The sequence below is a fragment of the Vespula pensylvanica genome, chromosome 4 (genome assembly GCF_014466175.1).
Source record: "Vespula pensylvanica isolate Volc-1 chromosome 4, ASM1446617v1, whole genome shotgun sequence".
Taxonomy (NCBI): Eukaryota; Metazoa; Arthropoda; class Insecta; order Hymenoptera; family Vespidae; genus Vespula; species Vespula pensylvanica.
Window position 1 is genome coordinate 924,108 of NC_057688.1, and position 19,115 is coordinate 943,222.

General features: G+C 28.7%; 2 protein-coding genes across 12 annotated transcripts in view; both read left to right on the forward strand.

Annotated features, from left to right (window-relative positions):
• The first annotated feature begins 1,229 nt into the window (after nucleotides 1-1,229).
• On the forward strand, nucleotides 1,230-6,700 carry LOC122628259 (protein spinster). Of its 4 annotated transcripts, none has more exons than XM_043810361.1 (10): nucleotides 1,231-1,721; nucleotides 1,855-2,051; nucleotides 2,207-2,358; nucleotides 2,437-2,640; nucleotides 2,729-2,857; nucleotides 2,936-3,197; nucleotides 3,289-3,387; nucleotides 3,473-3,680; nucleotides 4,537-4,635; nucleotides 6,178-6,700. In XM_043810361.1, the coding sequence occupies exons 1-9, from the start codon at nucleotides 1,619-1,621 to the stop codon at nucleotides 4,587-4,589; spliced, it is 1,407 nt and encodes a 468-aa protein (XP_043666296.1). In that variant the 5' UTR covers nucleotides 1,231-1,618; the 3' UTR covers nucleotides 4,590-4,635; nucleotides 6,178-6,700. The 4 variants fall into 4 exon arrangements, with proteins under 4 accessions (XP_043666297.1, XP_043666296.1, XP_043666295.1 ...); XM_043810360.1 differs by lacking the exon at nucleotides 4,537-4,635 and having other exon boundaries at nucleotides 1,232-1,721; nucleotides 6,178-6,279; nucleotides 6,411-6,700; XM_043810362.1 differs by lacking the exons at nucleotides 4,537-4,635; nucleotides 6,178-6,700 and adding an exon at nucleotides 4,025-4,440 and having other exon boundaries at nucleotides 1,230-1,721.
• Nucleotides 6,701-8,406: 1,706 nt separating this feature from the next.
• LOC122628258 (diuretic hormone receptor-like) overlaps nucleotides 8,407-19,115 on the forward strand; it is a 29,099-nt gene continuing 18,390 nt past the window's right edge. For 3 of the 8 annotated variants that reach the window (XR_006326993.1, XM_043810356.1, XM_043810357.1), the window contains exon 1: nucleotides 18,611-18,872. The gene's annotated coding sequence lies outside the window, so the exon portion shown is untranslated. Of the gene's footprint in view, nucleotides 8,524-8,620; nucleotides 8,853-16,564; nucleotides 16,924-18,610; nucleotides 18,873-19,115 lie in introns of those variants that run through there. The other 5 variants (XM_043810351.1, XM_043810353.1, XM_043810352.1 and 2 more) reach the window with 5 other exon arrangements.

The window sequence follows — 19,115 nt, forward strand, 5'->3', positions numbered from 1 at the left end:
ATACTATTATTGTGTATTATCTACCACGAAATTCACGTTAGCCATCGGTAGACAAATAAATAGATTGAATAATGACAATTTATTAAATTATCATATATAAAAAAAAGAATAAATTAGTTCATTAATTTCGTGTATATCGATATAATACAAAAAGACAAACATCAAAATCATTTTATTTAACCTCGAAACTGTATCTCGATCTCTGAATTGCGAATTTAGATTTTTGCCAATGTGCAACACCGCTTATAAAATTTTTATCACCGCTATTAAAATTTTAATTTTTAAAATCTAGAAGAAATTATACATCTTTTCAAAATTTAACAATACTTTAGAAATTCAGATTCATTGACACGAACGATTAAATACGTATTTTCTTATTTTTGCTGTAGAATCGTCCGTTCAAAAATGACCGAATGAATTATCGTAATTTTTCCGTACGAGCATCGTAAAACGTATTATTTTGCGTTTAGAAATAGTCAGAAAATCTGAGCATCAGTTATTCACGCGTACAAATAAACGAACAACCGATATTAAACGAAAAAAACACTATTCAAACGTGATATAAAAATCGGTAATGAGAGTACGAGCTTCTTCTCTTTCGCCGAAAATTTCGAGGGGCGCCACTGTACCACATTTTTTCTTCTCGAAAAAATCGAAAACATCATTTACGCCACCAATGAGAATAGAATTAATTCTTGACCAATTTTGACGAATAAGATCTCATTTTAAAGACAAAGATTTAATCTAGGATCCTACTTTTTCCAATCTTTAAAAAAGTTGTTTGTTTATGAATTAAATATTGAAAAAAAAAAATACTATTTTTTAACACGATTTTTTTGGAAGAGGATGAAGCTTTTTTAAAAATTCGAAAAAGTAGGATCCTAGATCAAACCTTCGTCTTTAAAATGAGATTTTGTTCATCAAAATCGATAAAAAATTACGTCTGTTCTCATTGATAGCGTAAACCATTGTAAATCCATGGATGATGAACAGCTTTAATTCTTTAAAAAAAAAAAAAAAAAATAAAACATTAAAATATAAAATTTTATGAGGTTTTTAATAATTATTAATTTAGTATATTAACATATTTTACAAATATATAATAAATATATATATATCTATGTATATATGCACACACACACACAAACACACATATATATTTCTTTAGAGATATTTCGTTGCAACAAAATGGTAGTTATATAATTGTACTTTGACTACACGCAGCGTGACGTTTTAATATGTATTGGTAGTAGTGTATGCATACTCGTATATATACATATAACAGTGAAATACAATTTAATAAGTGACGAAATGTTTATTTTGAAATTTATTATAAGAATATTGACATTATTGGACAAATGCGATAGTAACTTTATGTTATGATTTCTTAAACTTAAAAATTGAGATTATTTAAAAGACTAATAAAAGGTTATATTATTGGTTAAAATACGATTATAAAAGCTGATTCGAATATATTAATTTGTGGAAAATTGTACATGAAAATTGGATGTTAACTGTGAATGCAGCAAATCACCATTGAAGTAGAGATATACCAAATGCATCATAATAAAATTTGATAATAATAAAAAATCAAAATCGTACGAAAACAAAATTAAAAATGCCATCAGATTTTAGACAAATTAGACGGAACGAATGGGTCACCATAATAATATTGTTCTTTATTAATTTAATAAATTATATGGATCGTTTTACTGTTGCTGGTAATTATAAACATTCTATATGTATATTTTTATGTTTATATATCATCTTATCATATTTATATATATTTATGATTTATAATATGTTTTTATATTATTAACTCTTATAAATATATAAACATTTGTATATTAATAGGTATGTTACCAGAAATCAAAGATGATTTTAAAATTGGTTACGATAAGTCTGGTTTATTACAGACAGCATTTATTGTAAGTTATATGTCATTTGCACCTTTGTTTGGATACCTTGGTGATCGGCATAATCGTAAAATCCTTATGAGTATAGGTATCTTTCTATGGAGTATAACAACATTTATTGGATCTTATATGAAGGTAAAATATATAGACATATTTAATAATTTTAAACTATGATATGCTAGTATAAAAAGATAAAGATCTTTTCATATCTATATAAAAAATCTAATACTATTTCTTGTTAAATCGATTTAATATAATAATTTTAAGAATTATATATGAAATTTTTTTAGACGTTCGAATGGTTTTTAATATTCAGAGCAATGGTTGGTATAGGAGAAGCTAGTTATTCAACAATTGCACCAACATTAATTAGTGATTTATTTATTAAAAACGTTCGTTCTAAAATGCTAGCATTGTTCTACTTCGCAATACCAGTTGGAAGGTATTTATTGGCATTTCTTAAATCTCTTTTACATATCAAGACAAAATAAAACTATTAAATCGTTGTCTTCCTTTTTAGCGGTATGGGTTATATACTTGGAGGAGAAATGTCAAGAGCAACAGGTTCATGGCGGTGGGGTTTGCGTATCACACCTATACTAGGTATAATAACAATTATACTATTATTGTGTGGAGTAAGAGAACCTATGAGAGGTGAAAGAGAAGGCGGTATACATATTACTAATACCGGATGGTTACAGGATATAAAAGCTTTAATAAAAAAGTAAGTTAATGATGGAAATTCAAATCATTTTTATCCTTTATCAAATTAATTAAGTAATGTGATTGTTTACCTATATTGCCTTTTTTAGTCGAAGTTTTATCCTTTCTACAGCTGGGTTTACATGTGTATCATTTGTTGCTGGTGCATTATCTTGGTGGGCCCCAACATATTTGCAATTAGGATTTAAATTAATTGGAAATGATGTGAATACACTTAAGTAAGATAAAAAAGGTGTATCTTTAAATTATTGATACATTTTTTGATTCATTAATGTATTACATTTATATCTTTTCAGCGTGGATTATAAATTTGGGTTAATAACAATGATATCTGGCTTGATAGGAGTACCTTTAGGGTCTTTCTTAGCACAGAAATTTAGAGTATATTGGTCATCTACCGATCCATTGATATGTGGTGCAGGTCTATTAATAAGTGCTCCTTTAACATTTTTTGCAACAATCACCGCTGATTCAAGTGCTACTGTTTGTTTTATATTAATATTTATTGGACAAGTAGCATTAAATTTAAATTGGGCTATTGTAGCAGACATATTACTTGTGAGTGTTACGTTGCAAATTATATTTATTCTTTATATTATTTAACATATATCGCAGTTTATTAAAACGATTATGTAATAAAATTTGTCAGTATGTAGTAATACCAACTAGAAGATCTTCAGCAGAAGCTTTCCAGATAACATTTGCTCATGCATTTGGAGATGCTGGAAGTCCGTATCTAGTAGGTCTAGTAAGTAAAGTTATGTTTTTCTGTTATTTTATTTATTTATTACAAATTTATTAATCTAAAAATCTTTATAAATCTTTGTTTTTAGTTATCGGAAGCTCTCAAATTTGTAGTTCTACCAAGTTTGAATTTAAGTGGTACTATCGTTAATCTTAACAGTGATATTGTAGAATTTCGTAGTTTACAATATGCACTGTTCATAACTATTTTTGTGGAAATCCTTGGAGCTTTGTTCTTCTTTTTCTCAGCATTATACATAGAAAAAGACAAAGCATTAGTTGAACTTGCTATCACAGGTAAGTAGAAATATTTTTTAAATTTTGTATCATATTATACTTTTATTTTTTTCTATTATCTTTGGTATAAAGTTTATTGCATATTCAATTTAACTTTATTATTAGAGAACTCGAATTATAATAACAGAATGAACAAAATATTTTCTTAAGAATGTATGTTCTTTATATATTTATAATCTTGTATTATAGTTATTTAATCTATATATATGATTAATTATAATTTTCTAATAAGCATTATTGCATGTCGCATGCAAATTATAGTGTTCATATTGTTTTATTTTAAATAAGTCAAAATAATTTGAATTAATGTATATGCATGATTTAGATCAATTTATTCTTTTTAGCTACCAGTACTACAGGCATGATCGCACCTATCAATGTATTAGACAAGTAGCAGTTTATATATTGTAATATTATAAATGGGAATGATGGCAATATCATATTATGCTTTATGCTAATATTGGTTTGTTATTTGTAGCTTTTCAATATTACTAATATTATTAATATTTGAAGAAGCAATCATCATCATTTACTTTTATATAAAACAACACATTTTGTTTTAATTCTTATTACAATATTTTTTTCATAATAACAAATGCCTTTATAATTGTATGAGTTAAACATATATTTAAATCATTATTTAATTATTTATTAGAATCATAACACGAATTTATATTAACTTAAGTGTACAAACTATTACATATATGGTAATCTAATAATATATGTAACAAATTATGGATACAACAGATGATGGTGCTTACAGTTTTTAGCGGATACATTACATTTATCCTGCACAGTTAAAGTGTGGAATGTGCATGAAATTATGTTGTGTAACATGCAAACATCTTTCTTGCAGACAAATATCTAGATACTAAGAATAATGGGCAAGCTGCATCAACACGTTTATAGATCATCATCTGATAATGGGCCACATCTGATAATGGCTATATATCTGGTACATAATTTATTTTCACAACTTTTTCTTTATTTTATTGAACATGATAATCAATTTAATTTTCGTGCATACTGTCTTTCATAAATAAAACTAATTTAGTAATAACTTATGAAGAAGAAACTTTTTATATCATTTTTATGATATTATAACTACTTGCTAAGATTTTATATGCCATGGATATACAACGTTTTTTACACTTTTGTTGTGAAAAATAATTAAAGATATTTCTTAATATTTACGTATTAACAGTAGATAAGTATGAAATACTTTTTTTTTAGAAAGAATTTACATGGGTAGATAATAATTATCTATAAACACTTGTGCAGTGCATTCTCCATATGAAATCATCATACTATAAAGCGATAAGTACGATTAAAACCTGCCAATTTCCTTATACAAAAAGAAATTCCACTTATTAATACATCTTTTTCAATGCTTCCATTAAGAAATAACAAATAAATAATTATCTAGTACCATAAAGATATTACTTATACAATTTTTTTTTTGCATGAGAAAAAAAGTCTGAGATTGTTTAAAATTTGCAATGCTAATACAAAAAATGCAGCTTTGATGTTGATTAACATAGAAGTAAAGAAAAACTTTAAATAAGAAAATTGTTTGAATGTTACACTATTTATCCGATTAAATTGATTATCAGTTCAGTTTGTTTATTTTTTATTTTTTATTGTTATTTTATTTATTAATCATAATTATATAATTAACTTTTTATTTATATTTTGTTTTGAATATTATGCATTAATTTCATTTAAATTTTGTTTTTTGTATATTACTTTAATACTCTGTTTGGAATGATACAGCATGGGAAGCTTTGGTGGGAACTAACATTTCATAAAACTATGGTGCTTTTCATTTATTATAAGAAAAGTTACATTTAAACAACACGACTTTGGATATATTACTTATGTCATGTAAATTATGGTCAAAGTGATAAATAATTTGTTACTAACATATTGGAGATCATGCCGTATAAAATTTTGTTCCATTTATTCTATTTTAGAGATATATACACTGTATGAAATTATAATCTTGCATCTGTATGTGTGTGTGTGTGTGTGCGCGCGTGCGCGCGCGCATTATTCTGTTATATAGAACATTGAATAAGTTTGATTGTGTGCATTTAGGTGGTTTATTTAAATGTATTATTTTTTATTTCACAAACATTACTTTCAAGAAATGTACATATGTGTATAGTTTAACAAGTAATGCTTTAATTACGTTGCATTATGTTTATGCATGCAATTAGTATTTAGAAGTAGTAAAATTAAAGAGCAAATAAAAAGAAAGCAAATATATAGGTAAACAGCTTGTAGTTCTTGATGAAATTATTAAATTATTTAAAGCAGTATATCTAACATTAATTTCTTAATTTCCAAATTCATTTGGAAAAATATAACATGTATTTTTAAGATGGTATTATTGTTTAACAATCTGTGAAATTATAATATTATGCATTTACTCTTTCTAGGTTGATTAAAATTAAAATTATTGATTCTTATCGATGGATTATATCATATGTTTTAGGTGGAACTATTTCAGATTCGGTTCATATATGTAATGATGAAACTGAAAGTGAATCCCAAGATGATACATTTGGGACATAATTGATCATTTCAAATAATTAAGGTAAAGTTAGATATACAGAAAAAATATTGATAATAAAAATCTAAAGGAGAGCAGCGATTATATGCTCAGGGATGGTTCAATAAAATTCAACAATTTGAAAAAACAGTAAAATTTTCTCAAATTGTTTACAGTATAGACAGAGTTTAAGCAAGAATGCTTATAAGGAATATCAACTGTGTTCAAATACCATTTGAAAGAGAAAAGATTATTTTAAGTCAATTGTTATTAGTGTAAAAAATAGTAACTCTTGAAAAAAGGATATGCAATCAAGTATACAGTCATGTTGCAAATACTATTTATATTTTTATATTAGTCCTTAGATTAATAAAAAGTTAGTGCTATTTAGCATTTATGCAAAAAACATAACTATTAACGATATTAATGTCAAACTAATCATAATGAAAATATATAATTAACATTAGTTACCATTGTATTGTATATTATTAACTCTATGTACTTATTTTGGCACTAAAGTTTCTCCTTTTATCTTTATTGATATAAAAGGTGCTGCTTTTGACAAATAAACTAGTTAAGAGTTAATATATAATTACTTATTCATGCTGAAATTATTCATATTTAGAATTAGTATAATTATTAATTATAATCTAATTTGAAAATAATGCTTGCTGTTTTAGGACATTTTTATATATATATATATATATATATATATATATATATATATATATATATATATCTATGTATGTGTGTAGAGACTATTATATATATATTTATATAATTAGTTTATTATATGTACGTATACACTTATTGTATCCCATTAGTTTAGTACTCATATCATATGTTGATTTAGCTAACGTGATGAAATATGCTAGTATAATACGAAGGTTTAAACATTACTAATGCGTTATTAATAATTTTCATCAATTAAGGTAGCAACCTTAATATTGTACTTATAATTTGTTCCTATTAAGAATATTGAAACATTAAATAACATGAAATTAATTTTCAATATATTGAATATTAGATTTTCTAAAATTTCTAAAAAAAAAAAAAAATATCAGTTATAGATATCACATTATTAAAAATGTATATGTTCGTTTTTATTTCTATGCATTTATAAATATTAATAAAACTTTTTTTATAAATATTAGTAAGACTACTTTTTATAGACAATCAAGACTTTTTTTTTTTACTATTAATGAGATAACGAATATCTCTAGTTAATGTCATTTATAGAAGCAATTATTGTTAAGGTTGAGTTGCTACATTAATAAGTTACATGCAATTACGTTAGCATTTACGGTGGCGGGAATTAAACATGTTTCGATATTCTTCGTGTTAAACATTGAACATTTAAGATTACTACATTAATAGACCGTCCAAGAATATTATCTGAGTAATATATTATTGAATTATGCAATTATTAATCTTTACTAACCTATAATTGATTTATTTAAAAAATTAATAATGTATCATACTAATATTACAATAAAATATTACTTCCAACCAAACAATATTTATAATAAAATTCTCCACAAAATTTTCATTCGTAAGTTTGTCAGTATTTTTTAGATCGTATTTTTATCCATAATTAAAATATTCCGCGTTTAATGTTTTATGAGGTAGAAATTTAATCTTACAAAAAATAAATGATTCACTTGGTTCGGTCGATTAGAGCAACTTTCAATTATCTTCTACTTGAATACCGTTATATCTTTTTTCAATGCAGTATATCGGTAATGGTAAATATAAGAGGCCAAGATCTTGTTGATAGTGTTAATATTTATTCAAGATAAGTAAGAATATCTCGCAAGATTCTCATAAATGAATACAAAATGTTATAAGCTTTTTAGTTTGAATCGTGCTATCTACAATCCTTTATCGTTAGTTAATTAGTCAAAACAGTCCAAAGATTCATATTGAGTTATCATATTGATCATATGCATGAGTGAATAAGAATTATTATTAAAAAATGTATTGGCATTAATACACATTTTTTTGTACGTATATGAATTTAAACACATGCATAGAGTTAAATTTGTCATATAAAAAGAAAGAAAATATTTTTAATAATTAGTTTCCTTATATATTATATATCATTTTTCTTTTTTTTTTTTGTTATGTTTTTATATATCATCGACGCATGTCGATGATTGGACGATTAGACGAGTTGACGAATCGTCCAATCGTTGTAGACCTTTAACAAGGAGAGTTCTTATTTGCGCGTAATACATTCGTAATTGAATAATATACATTGTTTTATGTAATGATCACAAGTTATATAAGGTAAGAGACAGGGTCGCTGATTGGTTGATTGGATTCTGCAATGGGCTTGAGCGATTGACCAATCAGCATTAGCAATTTTCTGTTTGAAATTTTACAGGATGCTACAGGTCCTCAGTTCGAAATCTGGTTCGCGACGTAAAAGAATTATTGCTATATGCGAGTGTAAAAACAAATATACGTGCGATTGTTCATCGACATTTTATATTATTAAAAATAAATATTGAAAATATCGTGTTGTGAAATATTTGGTGAAAAGAGTGAAAATTGTGGATCGAAAACATCGACGCGGTATGAATGATAACATTTTTCGAAGATTAAGGAAGATGGAGGTATTGTAATAAGTTTCATTCGTTTATTAAGTAATATTGTAAATTCGTTAATTAAGTATTATTGTAATAAGTTATTTACCGATAGGTTAGTAAATATCATCGATTGTTATCCAACGTATATTGTGTGTATATGTGTATGCGTGTGTGTATATACGTATAGTAACAATTTAGTGAACAGGAGAAATATATTTTTAATATATTTCTAAAATCGTAGTAATTTCATCGCTAAACGATCGAAAGTCAATAGATTCTATTAACAAATAATATAATACGTCGTTTCTTAATATCGTACATTCTGTATACTCGTACTTTGTTAACTCGAACTGTTGTACGTTATAATTAATTGTATTTCATAATGCATTCCCCTTTTTTTTGGAAATTTTCTATATTCGAGTAGAGACCATTAACATGGAACGTACAGTAAATTTATATTTTATGATCGAAATCTTGCACTAATAAACAGTCAAGTTACGAAAGGAAAATTCGGTACGGGAGAACATTTGGAAACGATTCATCTACCGATTACATTTTCCGACTAGCTGCATATTTTATGACTTTGATTTTATGAATGGGCCTTGGTTTATTATTAGAAAATATTTCATCGTCTATGATAGAGCAAATGTATGAATGGAATGTGAAATTTAAGTTTGTCGTTAACGATACAAACTTTTTGAACTGTATTTTCGTCAAATTATTATAAAAAAAAAAAGTTTGAACGTTCATAGAAATAATATGGAGATTCGCTTTAGAAAATTCGATCGATTTCCTTTAATGATGTTATTGATTTTCAAGATATCGATAAGAGGGTGAAAAAGAGAGAAAGAGAAAGAGACGAGTAGTTTCACATTGTTTTATACTTAAATTTCTAATCTCCTTTGCATTGTTTATTTATGTTGTTGCGTAGAAAAACATTAATTAGTCACTCGAAGTAGAATAGATAAAACAATTCGCTCATAGATGGCACCATTAGTTCATTTTACTCTACGTATATTATACGACATTAAATCATTGATGGTAACGTTTTACTGATCAATGACGTCGATAAGTCAGAATTCGTATCTATCGGTATAGTATCAATTTATCGATTTCTTTGATGATAAATAAGGAAATTATTCTTCAAAATTTCGTTCAAATATTTCAATAACAAATATTCGTGATAAATTAGTAAACAAACGAGTAAATAAACGTTTATTCTCATTTTATTTCACTCATGAATATATTATTTTCTGACATGGTGTACGTTGTAATTAAAGCGTAGTAACCAGGAATACAAACACATCGTAACACGATGAGCAGAAATTTGAAACGCAAAAACTTTCCTCTGTGATCCACTTTTTCGAATCATTTGCCATCCAGAGAGAAGTATAATTTTACAAATGAGACTTCGAAGGTAATAATAAATACCGTCTTTGTTAACAGTGCATAGTAGATATCTAATTTCTTTGCGAATACAAATAAAGAAATAACATTTTAAATGATATAGAATACACGTGAAATCTTTTGAAACGAATATATTTTAAGGAACTAAGGGAACGCGTATTATTTTATTAAAGACTCGAAAGAAAAAAATAATGAAACTAATAAGAGAAACGTTTACAGTTCGACTTCTAAAAAGCTTTTTTCTCTCACGAGGGTGACTTTCTTTCTCTCGTTATGTTTAATACGATAAAGTTACAGAAAGAGTTACAACAATTTTCGCAGTAACAAACGGTTGCAGTAACAATGTTCGATTACCTCGTACTTTCGTTATATTCGGCTTTATTCGAAAGCGAATAAAAAGTTTTTTATTCGATAGCACAGTTAACAAATATATATATATATATATATATATATATATATATATATTTTTTTCCCCTCACGGTTAAAAAGAGATGAATTTTATTAATTAATACCCGTTTAAATGCATAATTTTTCGCGTCAAAAAACAAAAATTTTATTTTACATAAAGGTACCCGAGTTTATTTTCATCTCGTACTTTCGCCTAATCCCAACTGTGTGCTTTACCTTTAGATATATAGAACGTTTCGCGTTATTGCGTCCCATTAAGACTGTGAAAAGGTCATGACAAAGTTTCGTGTAAGTGCGACGTTCGTAAGGAAAATCGTTTTCTCTATTATAAAAAGAAATCAAATTCTGAACGAATACGTTTTATCTAAATTGATTTCTTTCATTGAGACGACTGAATCTTTCCTTTTTTTCTTTTCTTTTTTAAATCCTTTTTTTTTTTTTTTTTCTTATTTTGTAATTCCAAACGACCATGGTCATTCTCTAAAAATAAATAAAACGGTATTGCGTGTCGAAGGTAATATAAAACGAAATCTTACTATTTACTTTCCTTTTTCTCGACTTCATCTTCTTTCAGCAAACACGATCAAAGAAAATGGTTTTATAGTACGTGCGTCTTGTATTGCCGATTTAATTTCCACTCTTGCCATCTTTCTTTTTTATATTCTTTTCTTTATGATTAACAACATATTTTAAGTATTATAATGACAACCATTATTGAAGCGTTTTAATTCGATATTAAACAATGGACGTTTATACGTGAGATGATTGCAATTACATTTCAAAAATATCATAAGAGTTTGTCGTTCATGAAGAAAACAAAACGTTATTACCTACTTTTTCAATTCTGTTTATTTGGTCAATATTTTTAGTAATTAATAGTAAGTATTTCGTAGAATAAATGGTCAATACACGCATACATGCGCACACAAGAATATATATATATATGTATATGAACATTTTGGTCAGTACAAATAATTAAATATCAGAGTTATATCATTTACATTACGTATTGATATTTCATTATATATACTGATCATTTATTTAGAATACTGATGAAATGTTTAAAAATACTGATCTTATAAATAGCAACCCTTCTCTTTCTCTACATCTTTCTCTCTCTCTGTATCTACTTTTTCCCTTTTATTTGAAATTAAACCCCTATTTTTAAATATGAGAAATAACAGACTATTTATTCGAGAGACTTGTTATTTAATATTAGTTTTTCAAACAGAAGAAAAAGAAAAATCAAAAGAGAAAAAAAGCTGATATTTTTTGAAAGTCATCGAATATATAAGACCACTAGTTTTTGCGGAAACAAACTTTCGAAACGTAAGAGCGTATTTAATAGAAGGAATTCTATTTCGCGGTAGTTTCAATCGAATTTATCCGGAGTAAACCCGGATGGCAAAAAGTCAAGGGAGAATTTATATTTCAAGATGCAATTTCAAATGTTCGCCATATTAAACTTTACAAAACTTTCTTCCCAAAACTACTAAACACGAACATGGTTTTATAATGACCAATATTTTATATGTCATACGATAAGAGAACTGTAAATATCAATCCCAAACGTATCAAAAGTAAATTCTAAAGCTTTCTATTCGATTATCTTCTTTCTAGATTTCGTATTATAATAGAAAAGTCTTTATTTAAATGTATTTACTCGTTATCTCGCACATGCATAAGGAGGGTTAGTCGATCGTCCCTTTTATCGTCAATCTAATAACTCTACCGCTATCCCAAGCACAAACCTCAGTCTTTTTATGGGCGGGTATCGTACGTAGAAAATTTTCTTTTACTTGAAAAAAGCTCGAGGGCTCTTTTATGAGAAAGAGAAAGAGAAAGAAAGAGGGAAAGAAAAAGAGAGAGAGAAAGAGAGAGAGAGAGAGAGAAACGTTATTATCCTTTGTGAATTGTTACTTATCTCTCTCGAAAGGGAATATAAGACATTCGTTGAACTTTACCTCCTTGTCTTCTTTTTTTTCTCTCCCTTTTGGCGTTAGCAAAGACTCTTCGTCCTTAGGATTACGTGTATATCTTGCATGCATCTCGAATATACCTATATCGGTATGAACGATCTTCGAGAAGAAAGAATTTCAAAGACCGATGTTGAAAATATTTCAAAAGGAACTGTAATACTTGAAGAGAGGAGACATGGATATTTATTAATAAAAGTAAATATATGAAAGGAGGATGATGGGGAACGTTTGTTGATTATCTCGTTCAAAGAATTCGTAAAATTTCAAGATAAAGTAATAAGAGTCATTCTAACATAATAATTACCGACTAAATATGTTTGAAAATGTTTATAGATGTTGCACAATCGAATAACTTTCATATATTATTTAAAGAAAGATATAACTTTCTAAAAGGAAATCATTTGTATCTTGATAAACGACTTCTCACTTTTTCGTTCTAACGTCTAAAAAAAGAAAAAAAAAAAAAAGAAAAGAAAAAAAAAACATTTGTGTTCTAGACGAGTAAAAGATGGCGTATTTAACAGCGTACCATCACATTAATCTTCCCGGCTGGTAGGGCCGAACTTTCGTCGCGAAAGAAAAAAGAAAAAGAAAGGGAAAGAAACTAAGATAATCACTTCGATAACGTCATTTTTTTTTCTTTTTCTTTTTCTTTTTTTTTTTTAATCGTTAAACAAATAGCTTTAGTTTACGAGTTGGTCGTTGAAATCGAGATGATTACAAGATCCTACAAATGTTTTACATCTTACAAATGTTTTCCTTTAAACACTCAATCATGCGTACGCAGATGCATTGCGTTGCACAAATCTTGACATTAGCAAATGGCAAGGGCACGTTATCTTGTTGACACATGACAGTATATCGCTATTCATTCATGCGAACCCTTCTGTTCTATCGCAAAATCATATAGCAAACGTTAAAGAGAATACAACTATATATATATATATATATATATATATATATATATATATATATATATATATATCGTGCATACTTGGTCTGGACCACTTTGAGTTTGAGTACAATCCTATTTCAATCGGATATATACGGGTAATTCAAACGTCTTCTGTGATTTACGTCGCGATATCAAACTCAAATCGAATGGATTTCGACTGTTTCGTAGAAATTTCTAAACATTTATACATAATAGCATCTACGTCGTATAAACGTTAAGATATATGTTGAGGTTGACCGATGATGGATTTGACATCGTCTTACGAATATTAAAATTTTAACGATTAAGTAATTTATGCGAACGTCGTAATATTATACGGACGCGTATGTAATAAAAATTGTCTCTTATCCTTCCGTCTTTTTATACAAAGGAAAAGATCACGGAAGGATATAAAAATGTATATATAGTAATTTCAAAAACATACTTTTTATTACGTATCATTGTACGTAGCTTGAATGTGAGATAAAAATATTTCACTTTATCTTGATATTTTTAAATAATTATTATCTTTTTTCTTTTCTTTTTATTTTTTCTTTTTTCTTTATCGTGTCGAACGATTTATCAAAATGTATTAATATCATTAGATGATTTCGAATAATGTCTTATCACTTTCGCATAATAATGAATAATCCGTGGTATCAGTTCTATCTTATTTATTTGTAAATTTGTATAATTCAATCTTCGTATAGATTATTAAGAATAAAATGCGATTCGTGTCGACAGTTAATACTTCACAGTACGCGCTAAAGGATTCTTCGTTTCATTAAAGGAGACTGTCAATTTCTGTCGATTTAAATTTAAAATAATGTCTGGCACCTTCACCAATTCTGTGCTACTTTCGACAGTTGCTTCCTTGCCATTACGACTAAATGAATATTTCATGTATACCGTGTCAGAATGCTAAAATGATTATTAAACAGGACGAATGTTTTTCATAACGGACAATAGAGTGTGGAGACTTTAACTCGACTCTTTTCTAAGCGTATAAATTATTACAGTTAAGGGAAAAGTTTTCTTTTCGTAGTATTTACTCGATACCACTCTCCAAATATTATTAAAACCATAAACGAGTTATATAATCAGTGAGGTGCAGGCGAATACACGTAGAATATTTTTTATTGTATCTAACATTAAACGTACTACCTTGAATCTAGTTCTTTTTCGTAGACAGGACGTTAACTTTGAGAGATACTAAACGGCCAAGAGAGAATCGTAAAATTGTTGGCGATCAATTTGAAATTTATAGCAGTCGATAGAACATAGCGTTACTTTTATGAGTCTATATACAATAGGTACATACATATTTATCTCTTACATACATACTATACACGTTTTTTGCTACTAGATAAACAATATTCTCTTAACTGAAACAATATTTCAAACTATTCCTTTTTCACAGATTGTCCATGTTTCTTTCTTTCTTTCTTTCTTTCTTCCTTTTTTTTTTTTATTCTAAATAATAGTTTATCGTTAACTTTATCGAAAACGTGCAAAGGAATATTTTCTGCGGATAAATTTTTGTCGAATGAATACGTCAAACGTTTGAATATAATCCTTTTCAAGTTGTCAAACCAGTTCTGTTCAATCTGTACTGATATCACGGAAATGTTACATTTCCCTTACAGAGATGGACACGACGGATTTCCCGTGACGGTAACTCGATGAGACTCTTGAGTTTTCAAACATTTTTTATTTTTTGTTAAACCTATAAATGAACATTTTTATTATTAATCGATTTCGACGTTCGATCGAAGAAATACGAAGAACAAATATTCGACGTTTTCATTTCAATTCGGTGAGTATGTAATTTCGCGTACAATGCAAACAACGACGGACATGATAATATAAATCTACGTAAATTTGCACACGAGCATACGGAAGAATCATTATTTTCTGAGCGTGTACTCCCTTTAACAACGTTAGCTTGTGCTTGCGCACGCACGTGCACTCTACAGCATCCCCCACGAACTCTCATTCAGGATTTATTCGTTCGACCTTTCTCTCTCTCTCTCTCTCTCTCTCTCTCTCTCTCTCTCTCTCTCTCTCTCTCTCTCTCTCTTTCTCTCTCTCTTTCTCCCCCTGATATCCACGCGCGAATCTTTATGATCCGGTCCCGTTATTTTATTATGCTTCGTTGCATTTACGAATTTATAGTCCATATACGTACATTGAGATGCATTGACGAGATTCAAGTCCCAATGGAAATTATAAATAATGTTATAAATAACTGATAAAAAATCTAAGAGGACGTTCGATGATAAAAGAGAGTAAGAGAGGATGTGAAATGAGAGAAGTAGAAAAAAGAAAGAAAGAAAGAGATAAAAGAGTATTTTGTGAGAAGAAAAGCTCCCGTAAAACTTGGACCTATCGAACTTGGTGATAAGTTTACTCATCCAACTTTGACCGTACACCGTATTAGACACATCTCAGTCGACAAGGCATTTTCTATCGAGAAAACTTTCTTGTCATCATGAGATTTTCGCGTTGATCGACGCGACGAAATTTCTCACACCTTTCATCAAAATCTATTGATTTAAAGAACAATGAAATAAATACAACGAAATATCAATAGCTTTGTTTGTACATAGAGTAAACGCGCAGAGTCGAATTATATCGTTTCATCCAAATGGAATTACACACACTTGACTTTTTTTTAATTATTGCTCGAGTGCAATATGAGGAATGGTACAAAGTGAAATCCGTTTTTCTTTTTTTTTGTTTTTCTCTTCCCCCCCTTTTTTTCTTTATTTTTTTTTTTGCTTTTTTCTTTTTTTTTTTTCGTCCTTTTTATCCTTTTTACGCTCGAGAGAGTCCTTTCGGCGCGTTTCACGTGCGCCGGCGCAAAATGATAAAGGACCTGAGCGCATGCTCCCCCTTCTTCTTCCTACTCACACGTATGCGTGTACACCTATATACAAAGGGAAAGAGAGAGAGAGAGAGAGAGAGAGAGAGAGAGAGAGAGAGAGAGAGAAAGAGAAAGAGAAAGAGAGTACAAGAGAGAAAGAGAGAGAGAGAAAGAGAGACAGACAGAGAAACATAGACATATTCTCCCCCTCGTACCTCGTTCCTCTCTTCCTCGAGAGTTTCACGAGAACGCGCGACGTCGAGAGAGGCAGTCGTCCTCACCGGCTTCAGGTGCAGACGGAAATCCATATCGAGAGCGTGGTGCATTCTCCGAATTTCGCGACTTCCGTATATTATCCAAATTTTACAACAAATTCCGCGGACTTCTTCTCTTATTATTCTTCGTACTTGAATCACGTGCACCGCTTCTTCTTCTTCTTCTTCTTCTTGTTCTTCTTCTTCTTCTTCTTCTTATCTCATCGAAGGATTCGAGTACCGTTTTAGTGTGAGAACATTTATTTTAAGTTCACCGATGAATATCGCAACGTAATATCACTTTTCCTTTCTTTCTTTCTTCCTATTTTTTTTTTTTTTTTTTTTTCTAAGGGAAGAATTCTGTCTTTCTCTTTTCTTCTTCTTTGCTTTCTTGTTTATTTTTTCGTTTTTCTTTTTCTTTTTCCTTTGCTTTTTCTTTCGAAAGTACATAATTGTAAAGTTTGAGAATTCAACGAGTTTGATATTCCTCCAAAAGAATCTTTCACTTCGATAAATTAAAAAATTCCGAGCTCTGATACTTGTTGCATACTTCTTTGAGCAATTTACGTAAGAATGAAATTCTTTTCTGTGTGTGTTTTTTTTTTTTCGTTTTAGTTTTCTTTCATTTTTCTTTTTTTTTCGGTAAGATGTTAGATAAAAGTTATTTTGGGACATTATTCTATTGATAAACAAGATGTCACGATCGGTTATAAAAAAAAAAAAAGTCGATATCGAGTTAATTCGGATAAAATATAGTAAAATTAGAGAGACAACGTAGGATACAAATAGGAAAAATCGATCGTACTCCATTTGCAGAATTTCGAAGAGGACACACGTATACACGCTCACCAACGTTAAATGGGCGGTCCATTAACTCGAGTTACGAAAGCTCTCGCGAAAGATCTAGCGAAAGCTCTCATGAAGCGTTTAATCGTCGATCTCTCCTTGCCAGATACGTACGTCAAATGGGAGATAGAAAGTGGAAACCATTAAGAAAGTAGATAATAATTAATTTAAAAAAATAAAACGAAGGAAGAAGAAAGAATCGAAATGAAATTTCGCTTGAGTGAGAAAACATATTTAAGACATTTTATAATGATTAAGTGATCTTTAAGAATCATATTTTCACTCGAGTAATTCTAAATCCACAAACTTGTAGTTTTTGATGCCCGAAATATTTCTCGAGATATAAACACGTGAAACATAATGTTTATCCTCCAACGAGGATTAGAAAATAATCCATTTCTATTCTCTGAATATATTCAAAATATCTTCATTCTCGAGTAATATGCCATCCGTTCGTACGTCGCGTCGCGTGGTACCAAAACATTAACAATAAGGATGAATTCATAAACGCGATCACGAGTGCAGAGAACTCGGAGAATAATATCAGCGGAAGTTTCGAGCACTATTCGAGTACACGTACTTTTGTTAACTTTTTGTCACGGACGAGAGTTGCCTCGTTTTCCCTCGTTTTCATCGTTCTCTTTGAAAGGCATCGCTCTCGTATCTTAAAGGGAGAAATGAAATTATTCTATGGAGACCGAGTATGTCTTTGAACATAAAATTTTCAAAGTAACTTTAAACGGTACTATCGAACCCAAAGGATTCATTAAAAAGATGATCTTATAATATTTAGAAGGCTTCGAAAGATCTTATCTTGTTGAATAAGGAAATCAAAATCTCTGTTTAATCGTCGTGATTTAGTTTGCCAAGGTCCAAATATTCTACCGTGATTATTCGATACTATTTTGAAAGGGGAATCTTAGCTCCATGATTTTTTGATTTTATTATTTATATATATATATTTATTTATTTATTATTATATTAATATATTATTTTATACATATATTTATTATTATATTATTATATTATATATATATATATATTTCTCTTTAGTAGTAGTATATCGATATTAGATATGTATTTATGAAAAGCACGCACGCTACGTGACAATGGGAAGTTAGAAGCGAATTGTCTTGTGTTGAGAGAAGGTGCTACCAGATCACGCGTGGTGGTTAACAGATGCACGTCCTTTCGAGTGGAGGATCGATAATTCGCTTGACGTTTCGAGAGTTTCGCTAGATGCTACTCAAGAATCGTATTCATTGGTCGAGTAGACGATTCTGATCTTTATTGGGACAATAAACTACGGTGCATACGTATTATGAGAGCATCCTGTGATCCAAACTATGACGGGTAAAACGAGAGGATAATATTTCCTAGTAATAAAAAAAAAAAAAAAACATTTTCTCATTTAAGTTTGATTACATATCAAAAGTAAGATACCCTTCGATAATATTATATTACAACTTTGTTTTCAAAGGTTAGAATATCTCGATCTCACGAGAAATTTCTTTTCCTTTTTCTCTTTCTTCTTTTTTCTTTTTCTATTTCTTTTCCTTTCTTTCTTTCTTTCTTTCTTTTTTTTTTTTTTTTTTT

Bases quoted from the DNA above. Each gene is read 5' to 3' on its own strand.
- LOC122628259 (XM_043810359.1), top strand. From the start codon at position 1,619: ATGCCATCAGATTTTAGACAAATTAGACGGAACGAATGGGTCACCATA. The intron at 1,722-1,854 runs GTAATTATAAAC...GTATATTAATAG, and splicing joins GGATCGTTTTACTGTTGCTG to GTATGTTACCAGAAATCAAA. The intron at 2,858-2,935 runs GTAAGATAAAAA...ATATCTTTTCAG, and splicing joins AATGATGTGAATACACTTAA to CGTGGATTATAAATTTGGGT.